Source organism: Sus scrofa, chromosome 17 (genome assembly GCF_000003025.6).
Source record: "Sus scrofa isolate TJ Tabasco breed Duroc chromosome 17, Sscrofa11.1, whole genome shotgun sequence".
NCBI classification, from domain to species: domain Eukaryota; kingdom Metazoa; phylum Chordata; class Mammalia; order Artiodactyla; family Suidae; genus Sus; species Sus scrofa.
In genome coordinates, this window is record NC_010459.5 from 27,975,011 (window position 1) to 27,995,327 (window position 20,317).

General features: G+C 49.5%; 1 protein-coding gene across 1 annotated transcript in view; it reads left to right on the forward strand.

The window, feature by feature from the left end:
• Positions 1-20,317, forward strand: part of RIN2 (Ras and Rab interactor 2) — a 116,818-nt gene that overhangs the window by 33,678 nt on the left and 62,823 nt on the right. Inside the window, exon 3 of the mRNA XM_021077420.1 lies at positions 12,959-13,059. Within this exon, the coding sequence (XP_020933079.1) occupies positions 12,959-13,059 (101 nt within the window). The remainder of the gene's footprint in view (positions 1-12,958; positions 13,060-20,317) is intronic.

A 20,317-nucleotide genomic window follows, 5' to 3' on the forward strand; every position in this document is an offset into this window, starting at 1 on the left:
TTTTGGGGGGGTGTTTGTTTGTTTTACTTTTTAGGGCTGCACCCAAGGCATATGGAGGTTCCCAGGCTAGGGAACCAATCAGAGCTACAGCTGCCGGCCTACACCACAGCCACAGCAATGCCAGATCTGAGCCACATCTGTGACCTACACCACAGCTCATGGCAATGCCAGATCATTAACCCACTGATCGAGGCCAGAGGTCAAACCCACAGCCTCACAGTTCCTAGTTGGATTCGTTTCTGCTGCTCCACGGCTGGAATTCCAGAGGGTCCATGCTTTAAAGCTGATCCCTTCTGCTCGGTGAGACTGTAGCTGTGGCTCAGGGGAGATCTCTGCCTTGTATGTTCAACCTCAGGGGTGTGTTTTGGTGAACAACTGAGAACGGAGCAGCACCTTTTTAGTGGCGGCCACAGTGTCAGTCACTTCCCCAGAATGTCCAGCTGAGGTTCTAATGGACTGGCCGGAGCTCCACCCTCTCCGTGTCCCAATTTACCCCCGGGTCTGGCAAGAAACGGACAGGGAAGTTACCAAGAGGAAGGCAGAAGAGAGGAGGACACCCATTCATTCAGCCACTCGGACTGTCCTGAGCTCAGAGGTCACTGCCGAGAGCAGAAGGACACTGTCCCTGCTCTGTGGAATTTACATCCAGGTGGGGCCCATCTGGGAGAACCTCTGACTCCAGGATGACCCCAGAAGCAGGACCACTGATATCAAGTGGTGAAAGGGGGGGGGGGGCCTGGGAAGATGGGGGACATCTTGGATCAGGTCTCCAGAAATAGGTTCAGAACTAAAGATTTTCCTAAAAGTGGTCATTGGGAAGGGCTCCCAGAGAAACTCCTAGTAGAGTGAAGCAGAGAAGGTCAGACAAGTGTCCGAGTTCAAGCAAAGTCCCCTGAGGGTAACTTTGGCTCCACCTTAAAGGACCGGAGGTGAGGGAGCCTGGAGTATTGATAGCCGGTGCATGGTGTATAACGTATTTAGAGCCCATCAGCGCGTGGTAGAGAAACGATTCTAAGTGTCCTTCTCCACCAGAGAAGGTCTCTGTGTACCAGACAAAGCAGGTCCAGCCCTCCAGTGAGGTATTGGGGGCTGGCTGTGTAGGGCCAGGTTCTCATCCCCCAAAGGCACTGGGCAAGCACCTAACGTCTCAGGTGCAAGCGCTGGTCTGACAGGAGGCCACTGTGCAGCCTGATGTATGCAGGGCTTTTCAGATGTGAGGAAGGTCCAAGAGACTAAAAGCTGCAGAAAACCTGGTCCATTGGTGAGGTCCTGAAGCAAGTACCAACACACACAAGGGGCGCTAAGCTGATGTATAAACTGACCTTTTTTTTCTTTTGCTTTTTAGGGCCACACCCGCGGCATATGGAGGTCCCCAGGCTAGGGGTCTAATCAGAGCTACAGCTGCTGGCCTACACCACAGACACATCAGATCCGAGCCACGTCTGCAACCTACACCACAGCTCACGGCAACGCCAGATCCTTAACCCACTGGGCGAGGCCAGGGGTGGAACCCGCAACTTATGGTTCCTAGTCGGATTCAGTTCCGCTGCGCCACAGTGGGAACACCTAAGCTGTCTTTTCTGCAGCTCCTCAAATTTTATATATATCTGTCCACTTTAAGTACGTCCATGCTTATCAGGTCCCTAACAAGTCCTGTGGAATTGTGATGCCCGGAGGTCATAGCACAGGGAGGTCTCCCCCGGGGGCACTGCAGCAGGACCTGTGTCCCCAGCAGACACAGGGAGCCATCCTGCTGTTTAACCCCACCCTGCACTTCCAGCAGGCTTTCAGCCAGACCACTCACTTTTCACTCCTCCGTGGTGGGTGGTGATGGGTAAATTGCTAAGCCCTCTTCCCCGTTCCCCACCCCCGCCCCTGCCTCCTGCCCCTGCAAATGCTGAAGGTGGTATTTTGCCTGCGGTACCTCCATGGACTCTTTCTAGGGGGGGAAGGGGGGCACCCTGTGGCATGTAGAGTTCCCAGGCCAGGGATCAGATCCAAGCCACAGTTGGGACCTAGGCCACAGCCTGGGATGGAACCTGTGTCCCAGCGCTCCCCAGACACCACCGATCCCATTGTGCCACAGCGGAAACTCCTCTGTGGGCTCTTAAACAGCCCTGGGAGGAAATTCATGGGCGAGGAAATTTAAGGGGTCAGATTATTTCCTCAAGGATGCACTGCTTGAATCAGCAGGGCCAAAGGAATTCGAAGCCGGGCATTTGTCCAAAATTCTGCTTGTAAGTATTCCATTATTCACTGGTGTTTGTTTCTTCTAAATACCGCTATTTACTACTGTGAGCTAAAAACAGAAAGTTACACATGTCGAACCATTCACAGCTCAGAGCATGGAATGGGGATGGGGGCGTTGCTTATTAGCTTTTCCTCTACAGGAGTGTGTTGGAGGTGTGCTGAATTTGTTTTGACTCTAAAAAGAAGTGAGATGAAAAGAAAGTGGGTGTTGGGTGGTTTTTTGGGGCTTTTTTTGTTTTTTGATAAATAGGAAGGTTCGAACGGTGGTTAAGGGGCTATTTGGGATCAGCGGGGCTGAGGGACTGTGACATATATACTGTGGTGCTCTTTAGTTCTCCATTTGTTTTTTTGAATTTATTTGTTTTTGTTTTTGCTTTTTTTTTTTAAACTCAATGAATTTTATTACATTTATAGTTGTACAACAATCGTCACAACCCAATTTTGTAGCATTTCCATCGCAAACCCCCAGATGGGCTTGGGGTTGGGGGCTCCATTTGGAATGAAAAATCCAGGGCAGAGTTCCTGCTTCCAGGGCTCCCCAGCCCTTGGGCGAATTGGGAAAAGGCAGCCTTCTGGGCAGATTCTGTGGCCTGCAGAAGGGCCCCCGGGGGCAGATGTCACCGGGTTTAAGGGCTTAGGGGCTACAGGTCCCGGGTTTAGGGGCTGCAGGAACCCAGCCCTGGTCTTATCATAGTCATGCCCTCATCTCCTCATCCTGACTTCACTGCACACTCAGCATTAAATGCAAATGAATGGGAGTTCCCGTCATGGCACAGCAGAAACGAATCCAACTAGGATGCAGGTTCGATCCCTGGCCTCACTCAGTGGGCTAAGGATCCGGTGTTGCCATGAGCTGTGGTGTGGGTCACAGACATGGCTCAGATCAGGCATTGCTGTGGTGTAGGCCGGTGGATACAGCTCTGATTCGCCTGGGAACCTCCATATGCTGCGGGTGAGGCCCTAAAAAGACAACAAATAAAAAATTAAAGTAAATAAATGCAGATAGATAAAAGGCCGACAAATAAACTAATACATCACAAGTAAATAGACAAAACTATCTGTGTCTTAGAAGAGAATAGCGGAGACTTCATTACTTTGAGATAAGGACTGTCTTTCTAGACAAGGTTTAGTAAGCAAGAGCCATAAGGAACTTTGGATTCTATCAATACTTCAAATTTAAGGAAATTTAAAAGGCAGAAGAGCAGGATGAGAGGAAATCTTTTCAGTATTTGAGACAATGGATTCATATCCACAACTTAATATATCTTAAGAAAAATCAAGGAGTTCCCCTTGTGGCTCAGTGGGTTAAGAACCCAACTAGTATCCATGGCCTCACTCAGTGGGTTAAGGATCTAGCGTTGCTGCAAGCTGCATCATAGGGCACGGATGTGGCTCGGATCCAGTGTTGCTGTGGCTGTGGCCTAGGCCTCAGCTGCAGCTCCCTTTTGACCCCAGCCCGAGAACTTCCATGTGCCACAGGTGCGGCCATAAAAAGTAAAACGGAAAAATCAAGAAACCCCCAAATGGACAACAGATAAATGAAAGATGATCCCTCAAAGGAAAAAACACAAATAGCAGAAATATGCAGGGGAGAACCTGCCACCCTAGACCATCTCTTTGGCATGCAAAATATTTGGAGCTGAAAACAGTCACCCTAAAGATTCAGGAAGAACATTTGACCTTCCCCCTAAATTGCTTAAAAGAGAGTAGACAGTGAGTTTGTTCCAGGAAGGGAGCTGTTACCATGGATACTGAGGGATACACAAGGTGGTGGACAGGAAGTCTGAAAATTCCTCTGTGTCCCATTGTCTCTGCAGGGCCCAGGAGACATTTGAATTTCCTTCCTCCCCTTTGAAGCTCCAAACCACTCCAGCAGCATCCTCTTTGTCTTTAGCTGAAAGTGTATTTAAGGTTTTGGGCCATTTCTCCTGGGTCTCTCCTGTCTCCCGTCAATTTAATTCTTTTTTTTTTTTTTTTTTTTTTTTTTTTTGTCTTTTTAGGGCCACACCCGCAGCATATAGAGGTTCCCAGTTTAGGGGTCAAATCAGAGCTACAGCTGCTGGCTTACATCACAGCTCACGGCAACGCTGGATCCTTAACCCACTGAGTGAGGCCAGGGATCGAACTTGCATCCTCATGGTTCCCAGTCAGATTCATTTCCGCTGCTCCACGACGGGAACTCCGTGTCCATTTAATTCTTAAACCGGCCAGAAGGGCAGAGGAAAATGTCTTCCTCGACATGTATAATCTGGGCAAAGCACATAAAGACAATAAATAGTCACTTAGATGCATCAGATTTGCCAAAGCTTAAAGGTTTGACTCTTGCAAATGCTCACAAGAAAGGTGTTTTCTTTTTCTTCTTTTTTTTTTTTTGTCTTTTTTCCTTTTCTAGGGCCGCCCCCCGTAGCATATGGAGGTTCCCAGGCTACACCAGAGCCACAGCAACACTGGATCCTGGATCCTAGCCACGTCTGCAACCTACACCACAGCTCACGGCAACGCTGGATCCTTAACCCACTAAGCAAGGTCAGGGATCAAACCCCCAACCCCATGGTTCCTAGTCAGATTCGTTGACACTGTGCCATGACGGGAACTCCAAGAGAGGTGTTTTCAAAGAAGGCGAAGGCACTATAGCTGGACCTTCCCCCAGAGAGCCATGTGGTACCGCCTCGTAGCCTCCATGTGCATAGAACCTGGCGTTTTCGCTGAGGTTTCGCACATGCACAAGGATGTCCATCACTGGAATGCTTGTGACAGCAAAATATTGGAAACCACCTAAGTGTCTATCAAAATAGAATGGATACATGATATTTTCCTATGTATCTCCCTGTGGGCTTTATCCCTAGGGTGAAAAACCATTCCCACTTAAATGAATGAACCAAGGCTCCATGCGTCAACATGGATAAATCCCACATTTCCTTGGGTGAAATGAGTATAAGGAAGCTATGGGACGATACATCGGTACAATTGCATTGGGTAGAAAAAGCACACAGTGATACCAGTCAAGAATGATTGAAGGAGTTCCCACTGTGGCTCAGTGGGTTAAGAACCTGACTAGTCTCCGTGAGGATGCAGGTTAAATCCCTGGCCTCCCTCAGTGGGTTAAGGAACTGGCATTGCCACAAGCTGTGGTGTAGGTCGCAGATGCAGCTCAGGTCCAGCATTGCTGTGGTTGTGTTGCAGGCCAGCAGCTGCAGCTCCGATTTGACCCCTAGCCCAGGAACTCCATATGCTGCAGGTGTAGCCGTAAAAGACCAAAAAAAAAAAAAAGAAAGAAAAAAGAAAAAGAAGAAGAATTGGAGTTCCCTGGTGGCTCAGTGTGTTGAGGATCCAGCATTGTCTCTTTGTGGCTCAAGTCACTTTGTGGCTCAGGTTCATGGCCCTGGCCCATGAACTTCCACATGCCACAGGCATGGCCAAAACAAACAAACAAACAAACAAAAAGAGTGATACGGGGAAACTGATAATAGTGGTTCCCTCTGAGTAGATGGGATTATGGGTAATGGTCAAGGGAGATTCATTTTTTTTTTTTTTTTTTGTCTTTTGTTTTTTTTTGTTGTTGTTGTTGCTATTTCTTGGGCCGCTCCCGAGGCATATGGAGGTTCCCAGGCTAGGGGTTGAATCGGAGCTGTAGCCACCGGCCTACGCCAGAGCCACAGCAACGCGGGATCTGAGCCGCGTCTGCAACCTACACCACAGCTCAGGGCAACGCCGGATCGTTAACCCACTGAGCAAGGGCAGGGACCGAACCAGCAACATCATGGTTCCTAGTCGGATTCGTTAACCACTGCGCCACGACGGGAACTCCGGGAGATTCATTTTTAACTACAATAATCTAGGTTTTTCAACGGCAGTGTATTCATGTATAATGACTGTAATTATTATTAAATTTCAAAAACATAAGTGCAAACCAGAGTTCCCTTGTGGCACAGCAGGTGAAAGATCCGGCATTGTCACTGCTGGGGTGCGTGTTTGATCCCCCCCGCCCCGCCCCATACACACAAAATAAGTGCAAACATCCTTGGGAGATGTAACACACCATACAAAAAACAAAACAAAGAAAAGTGCAAGATCCCAAGATGCTCTAGCATTGGTCCCAGACCCTCCTCTATAAGCAAAGGGATGAAGCCTTCATTACTTTTCTGTTTCCATGGTGACAGTTCCTAGGGGCAAAGATCATTGGAAAGTTTATAAGATGCCCATTATTTTACAGACTGCTTTAGAAAAACTCTAGCGTGGGGTGCACCTACCAAGAGTGTCTGGCTCAGCAGAGGCGAACAGAACAGGCCCTTGTGGGGTCAGCAGTTTTTCCATGACCTGGAGGTAGGTCTGCGCTGGTAGGATTGTAAAGGCCCATCGCAGCCCAAGGCCAAGTCGGTGTACTTGGGGAGTAGAAATTCCCTGGCTGAGAGCCAAGCCCTTGACTTTTCCCACACCCTAGGTTGGAAATCTTCACCTATATCAGCGACACATCCTTTTCAGAAGCCCTGATAACAGGCCTAAGTGAGTCCCGGAATTTGAAGAGCACTGGATCAGAAGTTGCTCTGGAAGCACGTTCTTGTTTTATTTTTACTTGACCTTCAAGAGAATTTTTCTCCTTTTATCTAACCCTAACCAAAAGAAAACAAGATTTGGAGTCCTGCCCTGTGGTTGGTTGGGGAAATTGGCATCTCGTGGGCAGGTCTGAGATGAGAGACTTCTGGGCAGACTGGGGGGGGTGGTGGGGCTGGAGTCTGGGAACACTGGTCTCTTGTAGATTCTGTCTGCTCCTGGGGATGAAATGGCCTCTTTGTAGACAGCAAGGGAGTTCCCATCGTGGCTCAGTAGAAACGAATCCAACTAGTAATCGTGAGGTTGAGGGTTCAATCCCTGGCTTCGCTCAGTGGGCTAAGGATCCAGCGTTGTCATGAGTGTGAGCTGTGTTGTAGGTCTCAGACGCAGCTCGGATCCTGCATTGCTGTGGCTGTGGTGTAGGCCAGCAGCTGTAGCTCTGATTAGACCCCTAGCCTGGGAACCTCCATACGCCCAAAGTGTGGCCCTAAAAAAAAAAAAAAAAAAAAAAAAAAAAAAAAATGCTGGCACTGTACCGCAGGCAGTGAGGTGTATGGATTGGTGTTAAGTGTCAGCTTTATCAGCTCTCTGCTTCATAGCAGATCACCATTCATACGGAGAGTTTCACTGGGAAGAGACTTCGGGAGCATTTGGGTGCATGCTGCAGAATGCTTTAATCTCATAGTTCTATTTAATCATCCACCCTCCTCCCCCAGCACCAGCCTTAGTGTGGGGGTCCCAGGATGAGGACTCAGCTGACACGGCTGAGATGAGCTCTGGAGGGAGTCAGGTCTTTCTGAGCCCAAACTGCCCCCGCCCCCACTCCCCCATGCGGCCACACCACCAGGTCCTTCCTTGCTGCAGACTAGCTGCCTCCAGGCTGTACCCGCCTCCTGCTGGAAGTGTGGCTCCGGAGGTGAGGTTCCTGCTGACGGGAAATTACCCAGAATGGCTACAGAAGGATCCAGATCAGTGTAGATGCCTGTACTACACTGGAGTCCGGCAGGTCCAGCCTTGTCCAGGCCCAGCCCTGGGTGTGATCTCAGGGAAAAAACATGGGGCTTCCGGAATTCTCCTGCCATTGGTCTGGCTGCCAGACGGTGTGAAAATCATCCAGGCTTTGTTTTGGAGCCCTGGGGCCCTAGCTTTCTGAGTGGAATGAGGAAGGGACCAGCCCCTGGCCCGCCTCCTTCACCTCTGTGTAGGGGTCATTGGGTGCCCCTCCCTTAAGCCTGCTCCCCTGAGCGCTCATCCTGCCAGCAGACCTCTCTCCCTGCACCTCTCTCCCCAGAGGCAGAATGAATAAAGGTGATACCCTGGTTTGATCAGAGCAGACTCTGCTGAGCCCCGACCACATCACTGCTTATGGAGTTTTCTGGAGATGCTGTGTTTTTGGTGTAAGAACTACTCTGTCACCAACTCAGTGCTCTGGGACCTGGTGCCCCATTTCACATACTGGTTCACTGAATTATAGCTGCTTCGCTCTGTGGGGCTGCCTTCCCAGGGGGCAGCCAGTCGGGGGTGTGGAAGGCAGGGCTGGCTGGTCAGCTTGGCAGATGCTTAGTGCCCCCACCTTATAGGAATTCTAGACAGGGATCAGGGTGTATTGGGGTCTTGGGTTGTATAAGTGGTTTTGGAGAAACAGTGGCACTAACTTTGGTAAAACACTTACATTGAGGCGTTCCCGTCATGGCTCAGCAGTTAAAGAATCTGACTAGCGTCCATGGAGATACAGGTTCAATCCCTGGTCTTGCTTAGTGGATTAAGGATCCAGCGTTGCTGTGAGCTGTGGTGTAGGTTGCAGACGTGGCTCGGATCCTGCGTTGCTATGGCTCTGGTGTAGGCCGGCGGCTACAGCTCTGATTTGACCCCTAGCTTGGGAACCTCCATATGCCACAGGTGTGGCCCTAAAAAGCAAAAACAAAACAAAACAAAACAAAACAAACAAAAAAAAGACCCACTTACACTGAAGCTGCTGTTGGCTTTCCCATGGGAAAAGGTTAAACCTAAGGTTAAAATGGGGGTTCCCTTAGGTGAGTGGTAAGTTCTCTGCCTTTGCCCTCAAAGAATGAAGTCTGGAAGAACACGAGAACGTAGGCATGAGGTCAAACATCTACAGGAACGAAAACCAGTCAAACACACATGTGTCTGGGGACCATGTGGGTAACAGCTAAAGTCCAGTCAGTGCCATGTGGACATGAATCTACAGTCGCAGGGCCTGGTGGACATCTAACCTGTCTAAGCCGAGGTAGGCCCGGCTCTGGGGTCCCAGCCTTTGGCTCCTTTGTCAGGTCAATCTGGACCTTCAGATGGGTGAGTTGGGATGGAAAGGGGCCGGGCAGGAAGATGGAGGGGCTGGAAAAGCCCCCATCCAGCCCCATAGGCATCCAGGCAGGTGCAGCCTCCATCCTCACCCACCTTTGTGTCTGGGGATCCCCACATCCCCTTTCTGCTTTACAGATAAGGGGTGCTCAATCTGACAGCACTAATGGCTTGACTCCAGCCTAAACCCAGATTGGGACTTGAACCCACATTTTAAATTAGAATCACTCACTCAGTGTCTGGACTTACTGAGGTTCAGGTCCTTTATGCCTCTACACAGAAGGAATTCAGCGAGAGACAAAGTGATAGGCAAGAAATAGATTTATTAGGATAGGTCACTTGTGAGAGATGCACATGGGCAGTCAAGGAGGCTGTGCCCCCAGGATGAGGTAGGCTACAGTTTTATCATCCAAGGCGAGTCGGTGTGGGACCGCCTCTTCCTTTATGGGAGTAGTAGCCCCTCCTTGGTATCCTGTATTCAAGTCAGCGGAAGGGTGGTCCTTAAATTCCTGCCCTGGGTTTGAACCTGAATGCAGGCCTCATCCCATCCCCCACCCAAAGACCGGAGGCAAATTCTGCCCCCACACACCCCCCTCCCTCCCGCCACCTCCACTAGTCAACAAGCCTGCCTTGTTCCGATGGCTTTCTTGAGCAATTATTAACTTATAGTGACCTCCCAACGTTCCATAGGTTTCCTTCTCTATCTATGGTCCCTTACCGGGATTTCTACAACTCCCTGTGCCTCCTCCATCCGTATCAGTGTCACCCGCGATTTGCCATCCTGCTGCATGAGAACCTTTGTTTGCAGCATGTGTCTGGGGCAGAGCCATCTGGCAAGCCATTGGGGACTTTTACCTTCAAATCACCGTGGTGGGTGGGAAGGGGATGGAGGGTGGGGAGGCGGAATGTGCCAGACTGGGAATCTTTCTTCCAGGTTTGCCTGAGGCTGGGGCTGGCCCTCTCCAGGGCAGGCCTGTCTGTTCCCTGTGGGCTGTGGGACTGTCCCATCCGGGACCCCAGGCAGAGCCTAGGATGGGAGGGGTGACCTCTGCCCAGACACTCAGACGTCCCTCAGTTCACCCTGCGCACTCCCTGTTCAGCGCCTCTTTGTCCTTCCATTTCATGCACATCCACCCCTTCTCTTCATTTCCTAATAATTTTGAAGAGGAAGTATGTAAACATATAGAAAATCACACATAGTACTGAAACACACCTCACTGGCTCCCTCAAATCTTATCATTTTGCCATTTTACTTTAAGAAATGAAGTGTCTGGAGTTCCCATTGTGGCTCAGTGGTTACTGAATCTGACTAGGAACCATGAGGATGCGGGTATGATCCCTGGCCTTGCTCAGTGGGTTAAGGATCCGGTGTTGCTATGAGCTGTGGTGTAGGTCGCGGACGTGGCTCGGATCCCACGTTGCTGTGGCTCTGGTGTAGACTAGCGGCTACAGCTCCGATTAGACCGCTAGCCTGGGAACCTCCATATGCCGTGGGAGCGGCCCTAGAAAAGACAAAAAGAAAAAAAAGGAAAGGCAGTGTCAGGGGTGGTTGAGCCCCTCCACCTGTGAACACCGCCATCCATTTCTCGTCTCAAGGAACAGGATGATAACGCATTCAGCATCTTAGAGTCAGCTTTCTTTATGTATATTTATATGTAATTAAATAATACAGTTTTGCCTGGTTTTAAACATCACGTACTGAATGTAATCCCTTTCACCTTTTTTATTTTTAATTGTTTTGCTTTTATGAAAACTTGTTTGAGCTTTTGCGTGTGTGTATGTGTTGATGCGTTTAGCTCTGGTTCATTAATTTTAACGGCTGTGTCGTATTCTCTACCTCCATTTATCCATTCTCCAGTTGATGGACATGTAGATACTGATAATTTTTGGTTTTCTTATAAGTAGCAGTGCGGCCAATATTCTTAGAAATATGCAAGGGTTTCTTTTGAGTGCATATGTGGGAGGTCTGTGTATCTTCAGCCCTAGCAAGATACTGCAACTTGCTCTCCAAGGTAGCTTCATGCCCCTCCACCCCCACCCCCAGCACACCATGTGAAGGCTCCTGTTTTCCCACATTCCGGCCAGAGATGGAACCTGCACCACAGCAGCGACGCAAGCCACAGTCGTGAAAACGCTGGATCCCACTGAGCCGCAAGGAAACTCCCAGACTTTTGAATTTCTGCCACTGGCATGTGTAAAAGGAGACCCCCTGGGAGTTCCCGTTCGGGCGCATAGAGATGAATCCAATTAGCATCCATGAGGATGCAGGTTCAATCCCTGGCCTTGCTCAGTGGGTCGGGGAACCAGCATTGCTGTGAGGTGTGGTGTAGGTCGCAGACATGGCTGTGGAATAGGCCGGCAGCTGTAGCTCCGATTCAGCCCCTAGCCTGGGAACTTCCATTTGCCATGGGCGCAGCCCTCAAAAAAAGAAAAGAAAAGAAAAGAAAAAAAGGAGAAAATAAGATGAAGAAAAAGTTTATTTTAAATATTTATTTTAAAACAATAATCTAGGAGTTCCCTCATGGCTCAGCAGGTTAAGGATTTGGCATTGTCACTGCTGTGGCAGTGGTTATAGCTGTGGTGCAGGTTCGATCCCTGGCCTGGGAATTTCTGCATGCTGGGGAAGTGGCCAAAAATAAATAAATAGAAAGAGATAACTAGATAAATAAATAAAACATTATTACACGTTGACATAAATAATGCAGGAAAATTAAGTACATTTTTTAAAGAATTAATGAGCAGTGACACTTTGAAAACAGCTGTTCTGCCCACACAGGGCCTGTTTAGCCCCAGGAAAGATTCAGCGGAGTGAATGGATAGGTGGGCTCAAGGATTCAGACCAATTTCCTGGGTCCCATGTAGCCTCTTCCCAGGCGTGTGGGTGGGGGGGTGCAAGGCCACACAAACTTTCAAGAAGAGCATATATTTCCCATCAATTCCCCATCACTGCTCCCTGCCCCACCTGCTTACTCACTTCCAACCCCACACAGCCCTCTCTCTTCCTTTTCTCCTAACAATCGCTTCATCAAGGAGTTCCCGTTGTGGCTCAGTGGTTAACGAATCCGACTAGGAACCACGGGGTTTGCAGGTACCATCCCTGGCCTCCCTCAATGGGTTACGGATCCGGCGTTGCTGTGAGTTGTGGTGTAGGCCGGTGGCTACAGCTCCAGTTAGACCCCTAACCTAGGAACCTCCATATGCCATGGTTGCAGCCCTAGAAAAGACAAAAGACAAAAAAAAAAAAAAAAAAAGCAAAGAATAATATGAGAAATAAATTTAAAATCATTAGAAGTTGACATGCAAACTATCTCTTTTTGAAATAGACTTATCACTGTAACCAGGATAAGGATAGTATACATTTTTTTTTTGGCCTCGCCACAGCATGTGGAGGTTCCAGGGATTGAACCCGTACCACAGCAGTGACAACACTAGATCCTTTACCCACTGAGCCACCAGGGAACTCCAGGATGGTATACATTCTAAGCCAGGGCATCCCTTTTGAGTTTTCACTTTGACCTTATGAGTGTGGGGGCCTGGTTTTGCCTGGATTTGTTCATTCCTCTTTTTATTCATATCCAGAAACCAAACTGGGTGTCATATTCTTTGTCTTAGGGTGATACCGAAACCTAACGGCTTCCTCTTTCTAAGAAGAAGCTGTTCCCTCCCGCTCTATTTTTTTCCTCTGGGGAAAGGAAATTCACAGAGGCAGGATTTTTTTTTTTTTTTTTTTAAAGAGGTGATCATCTGGGTGTTCCTAACCCAGTGGCTGAAGTGGCAGAGCTCTGGGCACGCCTCTTCCACTTCCTGACGTCACACTATTTTTGTCTTTGAACAGCTCATTGACACAATCGCCTCGGAGATCGGCGAACTGAAACAGGAGATGGTGCAGACAGATGTCAGCCTGGAAAATGGCCTGGGACCCTCCGAAGCCCACAGGTGACCGAGGCGACTAAGGCGTCAGGCGCGCGATGGGGTGACATGAATCCCGTCGGCCACAAGGACTGTGGTTCCGGTCGCTCCTCAGGTTTGGGAGCTGGGGGTGTGGTGGCCACTCCAGAAGAAGCTCTGTAGGAGGTGGGAGTGGCCTAGGACCTGGTTGTCTGTGCTCACGTTAATCCGTCTGAAGGCTCTTGAACTTTGCCTCCTCTGCGTTCCTCCTGGCACCAGAACCCGGAAACTTACAGTTCTCCCTGCCATATGCACCTGCTCACAGTGATGGCACCAGTAAGGCAGCAGGCTCCTCCGTGTGCAAAGTAGAATTCAGTGTAGCCCCTGTCAGTCTCCAGAAGGTTGCAAGGCAGCACTAAGGAGGATGGACTCATTTTGCATTCTCAGGTCAGAAAAACCCCAGCACGTACCATGGCTCTGAGCCTGAAATGCGATCCATTGTATTGGAAATTGGATGCGGTTGCAGGTGATGAAGAAAGGGGAGGCGGTGTACGCACGGGTTAGGCATGTTACGTTGTGCTTCTCCGTTGTGCTTGTATTACACGTGGTCTAAGCAGGTTGTTAGGGACTGGCTTTTTCTGCAGAATGGGGGTGCAGAGGTCGGGGCTGGGGTGGGGGGGTAGGCTGGAGGGGAAGCCCCCAAACCTCTTCCAGCTCTTAGAGGCTGCAGTTCATAGCCAGCAGGGCTCGAGGTCATGGCCAGAGCATAATCACTGCAAAACGGCACAGACGCTTGGTGCCTCGCAGGCCAGAGTCATGATCCACTTCCCTCTTTGCTCAGGAAATGGGCTTGAGATTGCCTGGCGCAGGGTGAGGGTGAGATGAACAGAGCTGATTTTGCTTGCAAGTCATGAGCCGGGACAGGAGTCCTGCAGACGCAGGTGAATCAGGTGGCTCTGGTTGTCCAGGCAAGTTTCAAACCAGCCCAACTGGTTCCTTCCTTGGAGGAGAGAGCTGGCTGTCTCAGGGAGGCGCCCTGCAGCTGGAGGTTGGTGCTTCCACACCCGCGTCTCTGGAGAAACCGTGTTCCCCCTCAGCTGTGGAAATGCTCTGTGCCTTCCGTTTGCGCTCCTCCTGTACAAAACGATGGGGGTAGACCAGATGGTCCTCCCCGGGGCATTCTGTGATTCCCTTGACTTCAGTGTGATTGGCTTTGATGGGTTCATTTTTCCTCCCTGCATGAACCGGACAGATGCGCAGTGATTTTTGATTAGAGATTTTTCTGCCCCGTGTTCGGAGTAGTTCCAAACTTTGTGGAACTTTTAGCCTAAGGATTTCTCTTTACCCTTAACATCTCTTTGAACCGGTGACTGTAAGCATTCCATGATAACTCTTTTCCTTCAGATTAATGTCACTTATTCTTGAAACCTAAGCTGGTTAACACTGAGTTTATGAATTTTAAAAGGCGTTTACTTGACTTTCGAAAATGGGAAACAAGGGTTCCTGTTGTGGCTCAGCAGATTAAGAATCCAGCTAGTATCCATCAGGATGTGGGTTTGATCCCTAGCCTTGCTCAGTGGGTTAAGGATCCGGAGTTGCTGCGAGCTGCGGTGTATGTTGCAGATGAGCCTTGGATCTAGTGTTGCTGTGGCTGTGGCGTAGACTGGCAAATGCAGCTCCGATTTGACCACTGGCTTGGGAACTTCCATGTGCCACAGGTGCGGCCCTTAAAAAAAAAAAAAAAAACCAACAGCGACAACAACTTCTGTACCAACAGAGAAAACATTTGCTGCTGGTGGTGACAGAGTCTCTGTGGCTGAGAGAACCACTAGGATTTGTTACCTACGTGCAAAATGGGAGGGAGTAGATTTCAAAACAGTTTGGTGAACGTGCAGATGTCCCTTTATTTCCATCAAGGGGTCACCTCCCCCTTCTTGTCTCTTCCAGGGACACTTGTGGGCTTGAGGGACACCATGCTGCTTTTCCTCGCTCCTCGCCAGCTGCCATTTCTTATTTCCTGGCTGGTTCCTTGTTTCCCTGACCTCACCTTGGGGTACCTCGAGCCCCCCCGCACTCTCCCGTCTCCTCTCTCCAGTAAGTGCCTCAGTGTCCCCAGTAGGAAAATGGACATAAGACTGGGGCTTTACCTCCGAGGTGTTTGCACGATGGAGTCGTAGCTGAAAAGGACTGAGCACGGTGTTAGCACGTGGTGAGCACAATGTCTTGTTTCCAAAGAGGTCACTAGAGTAATTATTCCCTGTGTGATCCCCTCCAGGCTTGTGGCTTCGATACCATCTGTGTGTTGGCGATTCCCAGCTTCCATCCATCTATCCCTAGGCTGGTCCTCTCTTGCCGTCTAGACGCTTGCATCCAGCTGCCTGCTCAGCCTGACCTTTGGCATCTCAGACTTAGAGAAACTGAGGCCGAGCCCTTGGTTTCCCTTCACAAACCTGCTTCTCCCCATCCCAGCAGCCACCTGCCTTCAGGTGCTTGGGCCTCGCGTCCACCTAATACCTCTTCTCTCCAGCTCCAAATCCTGGCAGCTCTACCTTTAAGATAGATCCAGGGTCAGACAACTCCTCACCACCACTGCAGCAGACCCCTGCCTGGTGCCTCTGCTTCCACCTGCACCAACCCACCTTCTCTGGGCTGTTACCTGAGCAGCACAGAGGATGAGCGTGCTTTAGTTCATCTGAATCCAAATTATGTCACTCCCATGCCAAGCCCTTTAGCAGTTTCCCATTTAATACCAAAGTCAGGCGTCCTCACTGTGGCACACCAGGATCTGCAGTGGCTCTGCAACGCCAGGACCTGGGTTCGATCCCTGGCCAGGTACAGTGTGTTGAAGATCCAGCATTGCCGTGCCTGAGACATGGGTCACACCTGCGGCTCGAATCTGATCCCTGGCCTGGAAACTCCATATGCCTTGGGGCAGCCAAAAAAGAAGAAAAAAAAAATAGAATAAAACCAAAGTCATCACCATGACCTTCAGCCCTACAGGATCTCACCCCTCCCCTGCCCTCCCCCTCTCTTCTTATAGGGTCCCCCCACATATCTCTGCTCCAGCCTCACTGGCTTCTGACCACTCAGACTTCTATCTTCGTCCTTACTGTCCCATCTGCCCAGAATCCCCTTCCTCTAGAAAGCATTCACCCATGGACCCTCATTTCTTTTTCTTTTTTTTTTTTTTTTGTCTTTTTGCCTTTTCTGGGGCCACTCCTATGGCATATGGAGGTTCCCAGGCTGGGGGTCCAATTGGAGCTGTAGCCGCTGGCCTACACCACAGCCACAGCAATGCAGGATCCGAGCCACGTTTGCGACCTACACCACAGATCACCGCAATGCCGGATCCTTAACCCACTGAGCAAGGCCAGGGATCGAACCCACAACCCCATGGTTCCTAGTCAGATTCGTTAACCACTGAGCCACGACGGGAACTCCCTGGACCCTCATTTCTTCTGTCGCCTCAGCTGGCTTTATTTTCATTTGCAGAACTTGTGCAAAATTTGACCTATATTCCCTTGTTTAATTGCACGCCTTCTGCCTCCCAGCACTAGAAGCAGCAAGAAACCCATCATTTTCCCCCTGGCTTCTCGCAGAAGCTAAGCTCTGTGAGAAGAGGGTTTCAGTCTGTGTTCAGTGCTGTTTTTTACCAGTGTCTAGAATAGTGTCTGGCATATGGCCTGTACTCGGGAAATGTTTGTTGAGTGGACAAATGAAAGATGCCAGTCCTTTGGAGATGCAAAAGTGTTGGAGCATCGGAAGCCTCTGGCAGAAACAAGATGTCACCCTTGTAAAGCAATCAGGAGACCCCAGGTGGTGCATAAAAGAATGAAACATTGAGGAGTTCCCATTTGTGGCTCAGCAGTAACAAACCTGCCTAGTATCCACGAGGACCCAGGTTCGAGCCCCAGCCTTGCTCCCTGGGTTAAGGATCCAGCATTTCCGTGAGCTATGGTGTAGGAGGCAAACTCGGTTCGCATCCCCTGTTGCTGTGGCTGTAGCGTAGGCCAGCAGCTGCAGCTCCAATTCAACCCCCAGCCCAGGAACTTCCATGGGCTGCCGATGTGGCTCTAAAAAGATAAAAAATTAAAAATTTTAAAAGTAAAAAGTTGGAAATGTGCAATAGGCCTTAAGCTTCCGCCCTAGCAAAGCAAAGGGACCCGAACCCTTCCTTCTACATTTCAGCCGCGTTTCCTCCGTCAGTTCTGAGTGACAGGCTGTGGTAGATGTTTGTCAATAGAACAGCAGCTGACAAAATCTGCCCAGTGCCCTCCGCTAGCGTTTTATCGGAGAGAAGCTGGGAAGCCAGAGGAAAGATGACACATTGCTTGTTGTCATTGTCTCCAAAGGCTTCTGCCCATTTCCTTTTTCTCCCCACCCCCTTCCCCCAAAAGACAAGACTATGGGGAAAAAAAAAAAGGCTTTTGACTTTCCCCTCCTTCCCCCGTGACTTCACCATCTACTTTGGGTGGGCAGAAGGGTGTCTATGTGCAGACACAGCAGCCTGAAGTAGACCCGCGCTCCACCCCCATCACCACCGGGACCCGTCACCTCCAGGCTGAGACAGGTCTCTAGAGATTCCTTTGTCCTCAGGTAGAACAGAGGGATCCATCAGAACAGCTTTTGGGGAGTTCCCGTCATGGTGCAACGGAAACAAATCCCACTAGGAACTGTGAGGTTGTGGGTTTGATCCCTGACCTCGCTGAGTGGGTTAAGGATCCAGTGTTGCTGTGAGCTGTGGTGTAGGTCACAGACATGGCTCAGATCCCGCATGACTGTGGCTGTGGTGTAGGCCGGCAGCTACACCTCCAATTCAATCCCTAGCCTGGGAACCTCCATATGCCGTGGGTGCAGCCCTAAAAAGCCAAAAAACAAAAACAAAAACAGCTTTCGGAAATGAGACTCAGGCTGGGTGTGCAGGTACCTGGCGATCCTGGCTGGACCAGATCATCGAAGGCCACTGCTGCCCCTATTTACTGCTGTCATACCCTCTTCTGCCTCTGTCACTCCTGCTGTCCCCTCACTGGGACACACCAGCCCAGGTGGATGGCTGAGGGTTTCCAGGCTCCTGAAGCTCCACCCTACCCGTCGGCTCCAAGACACAGAATTCAAAACATTCCTTGGCCAGCCCTGCCCAGTGCCACAGGGTAGCTGTTGGTCCCCTCCATTGGCCTCTTCTGGAAGGTTCTGTATCCCCGGAAAATTCCAAGCTTCCCAGCAGCTATACCACAGCGTTGACATCAAAACCACAAGATGCTCAGACTGCCTGGCCCTAGAACAACCCTTCACCCTTTCACTTGAGGTGGGAACACAGGATCAGGAGAACGATGGCTTACCGTCCGGGGAAGAACTGCACAGCCAGGGCCAATTTAGCTGCCCCGGGGCTTCAGAATGAAACCCGTTCACACCTAGTGCTGCATCTCAGAAAGCCCCACTGAAGTCGGATCTGACGAGGGAAAAGCACACCCCTCCGTTTGCAGTTAGAGGGATGGTCACAAAGTAAACACACCACATCAAGACACAGAACATTCTCCGTGCCCTCAAGTGTAACCACTAGTCACGAATCTAATCACCACAGCCCAAGGGTAGCCATTTTCCTGACTTTTATTGCCATGGGTTAGTTTTGCCTGTTTGGGGGCTTTATATAGCTGGCATCATACAGCATGCATTCCATTCCACGAAAACAACATAAATTTTTGTGTATCTGTTCTACTGCTGATAGATATTTGAGTTGTTTCCAGTTTGGAGCTTTTTTTCTTTTTTAGGGCTATACCCAAGACATATGGAGGGTCCCAGGCTAAGGGTCGAATAGGAGCTACAGCTGCTGGCTTACACCACAGCCACAGCAACACAGGATCCAAGCTCAGCTGCGTCTGAGACCTACGCCACAGCTCACGGCAACGTCAGATCCTTAACCCACTGAGTGAGGTCAGGGATCAAACCCACAACCTCGTGGTTCCTAGTCAGATTCGTTTCCACTGTGCCACGATGGGAACTCCCGGGGCTATTTTTGAATAGTGTTGTTGTGAACATTCTTGTGCATGTCTTTGGGGGAATACACGCAACGTGCTTCAGTTAGGAATGAGACTGAGATGTTGCGTTGTAGGATGGTTATATGTGCCATGTTAGTAAATGGTGCTCAAGAGTTTTCCAAAGCCATTTGTATCAGTGTGCTCTTCTACCAACCGCGTGTGAGTTCTGAATGCTCCATTCTTATTTATACTTGTTATGGGCTGCTTTTTCAATTTAGCCATTTGGATGGGTGCGTGCGTGTAGAGCTTCTAAACCCACGATGGAAGCAGACAGGTGCGATTACCTGTATGTTGCGCCTCAAGTCCTTAGCTCAGTGCTGTGGGAATTAGGAACTGGGGACTCCGAAGTTTTCACAGAGCATCCTTTTATAATTGTCTCATGTCTAGGTTCAAGGCCAGGGCCTGGGGAGTTCTCAGCTGACAGCCAATGCATTGGGTGATATTTATGAAAACTGTGAAGTTATGGAAAGCATTATTGTGAGGAAGGAGATAAAAAGAGAAAAGAATCCAGAAGTGATAAGAAAAGGGTAAATACATATGTACCTTTATTATTTCTGTTTCTGCTTATGAATTTTAGATCCTAAACTTGCAACGGCGAAAAACTACCAACGAAATTCTCTCCGTCTCTTAGATTCTTTTCCTTCACTTTGCTCAGTACTTATGTACAGAAATATTCATCATCTCAGCCAAAGGCATTAGTTGCATCATCACTAAGAAATGTATGGGCCCAAATCTAATACAGCTCTCCGGGGTGGGGGCAGGGTGGTTAAATTCAGAATACATCTGCTTCCAATAGAGTTTTCCATATTTAATTAATACATGTCCTCAACATGGGTGACTTCACACATAGAATTTAATGTCACTTCATCCTACTCCTTTTCATCTTTTCCTCTTGAAATGTCACATACAGAGTAAGGGCGCTTCTTGATCTATAGCTACCGTTGCTCTTCTGAAGATTTGGGGGAATGTATTCACGAGGTCATTGGGAGGAAAGTTCAAGTCATCTGATGCAAAAATCACTTTGCGTTTTGTCTCCTTACATAGTATGTGTGTTGTGTGCAGTGTTAGCCAGCCAGACAAATATTTTCCTCTTTTGCCGTATCTGGAGACCCGCCTGCATCTCTGGCCATTGGCTCAAAGGCTCAGGGCCCATCTTAAAGCCCCACAGCCTTTGGGAGCAAGCCATTCCCAGAACCCATCACACCTGTCAGAAAGGTTGTTTTCCTTCTTTCCTGGTGCAGCAGAAGCTCACAGTCATCATTTGCTATGGG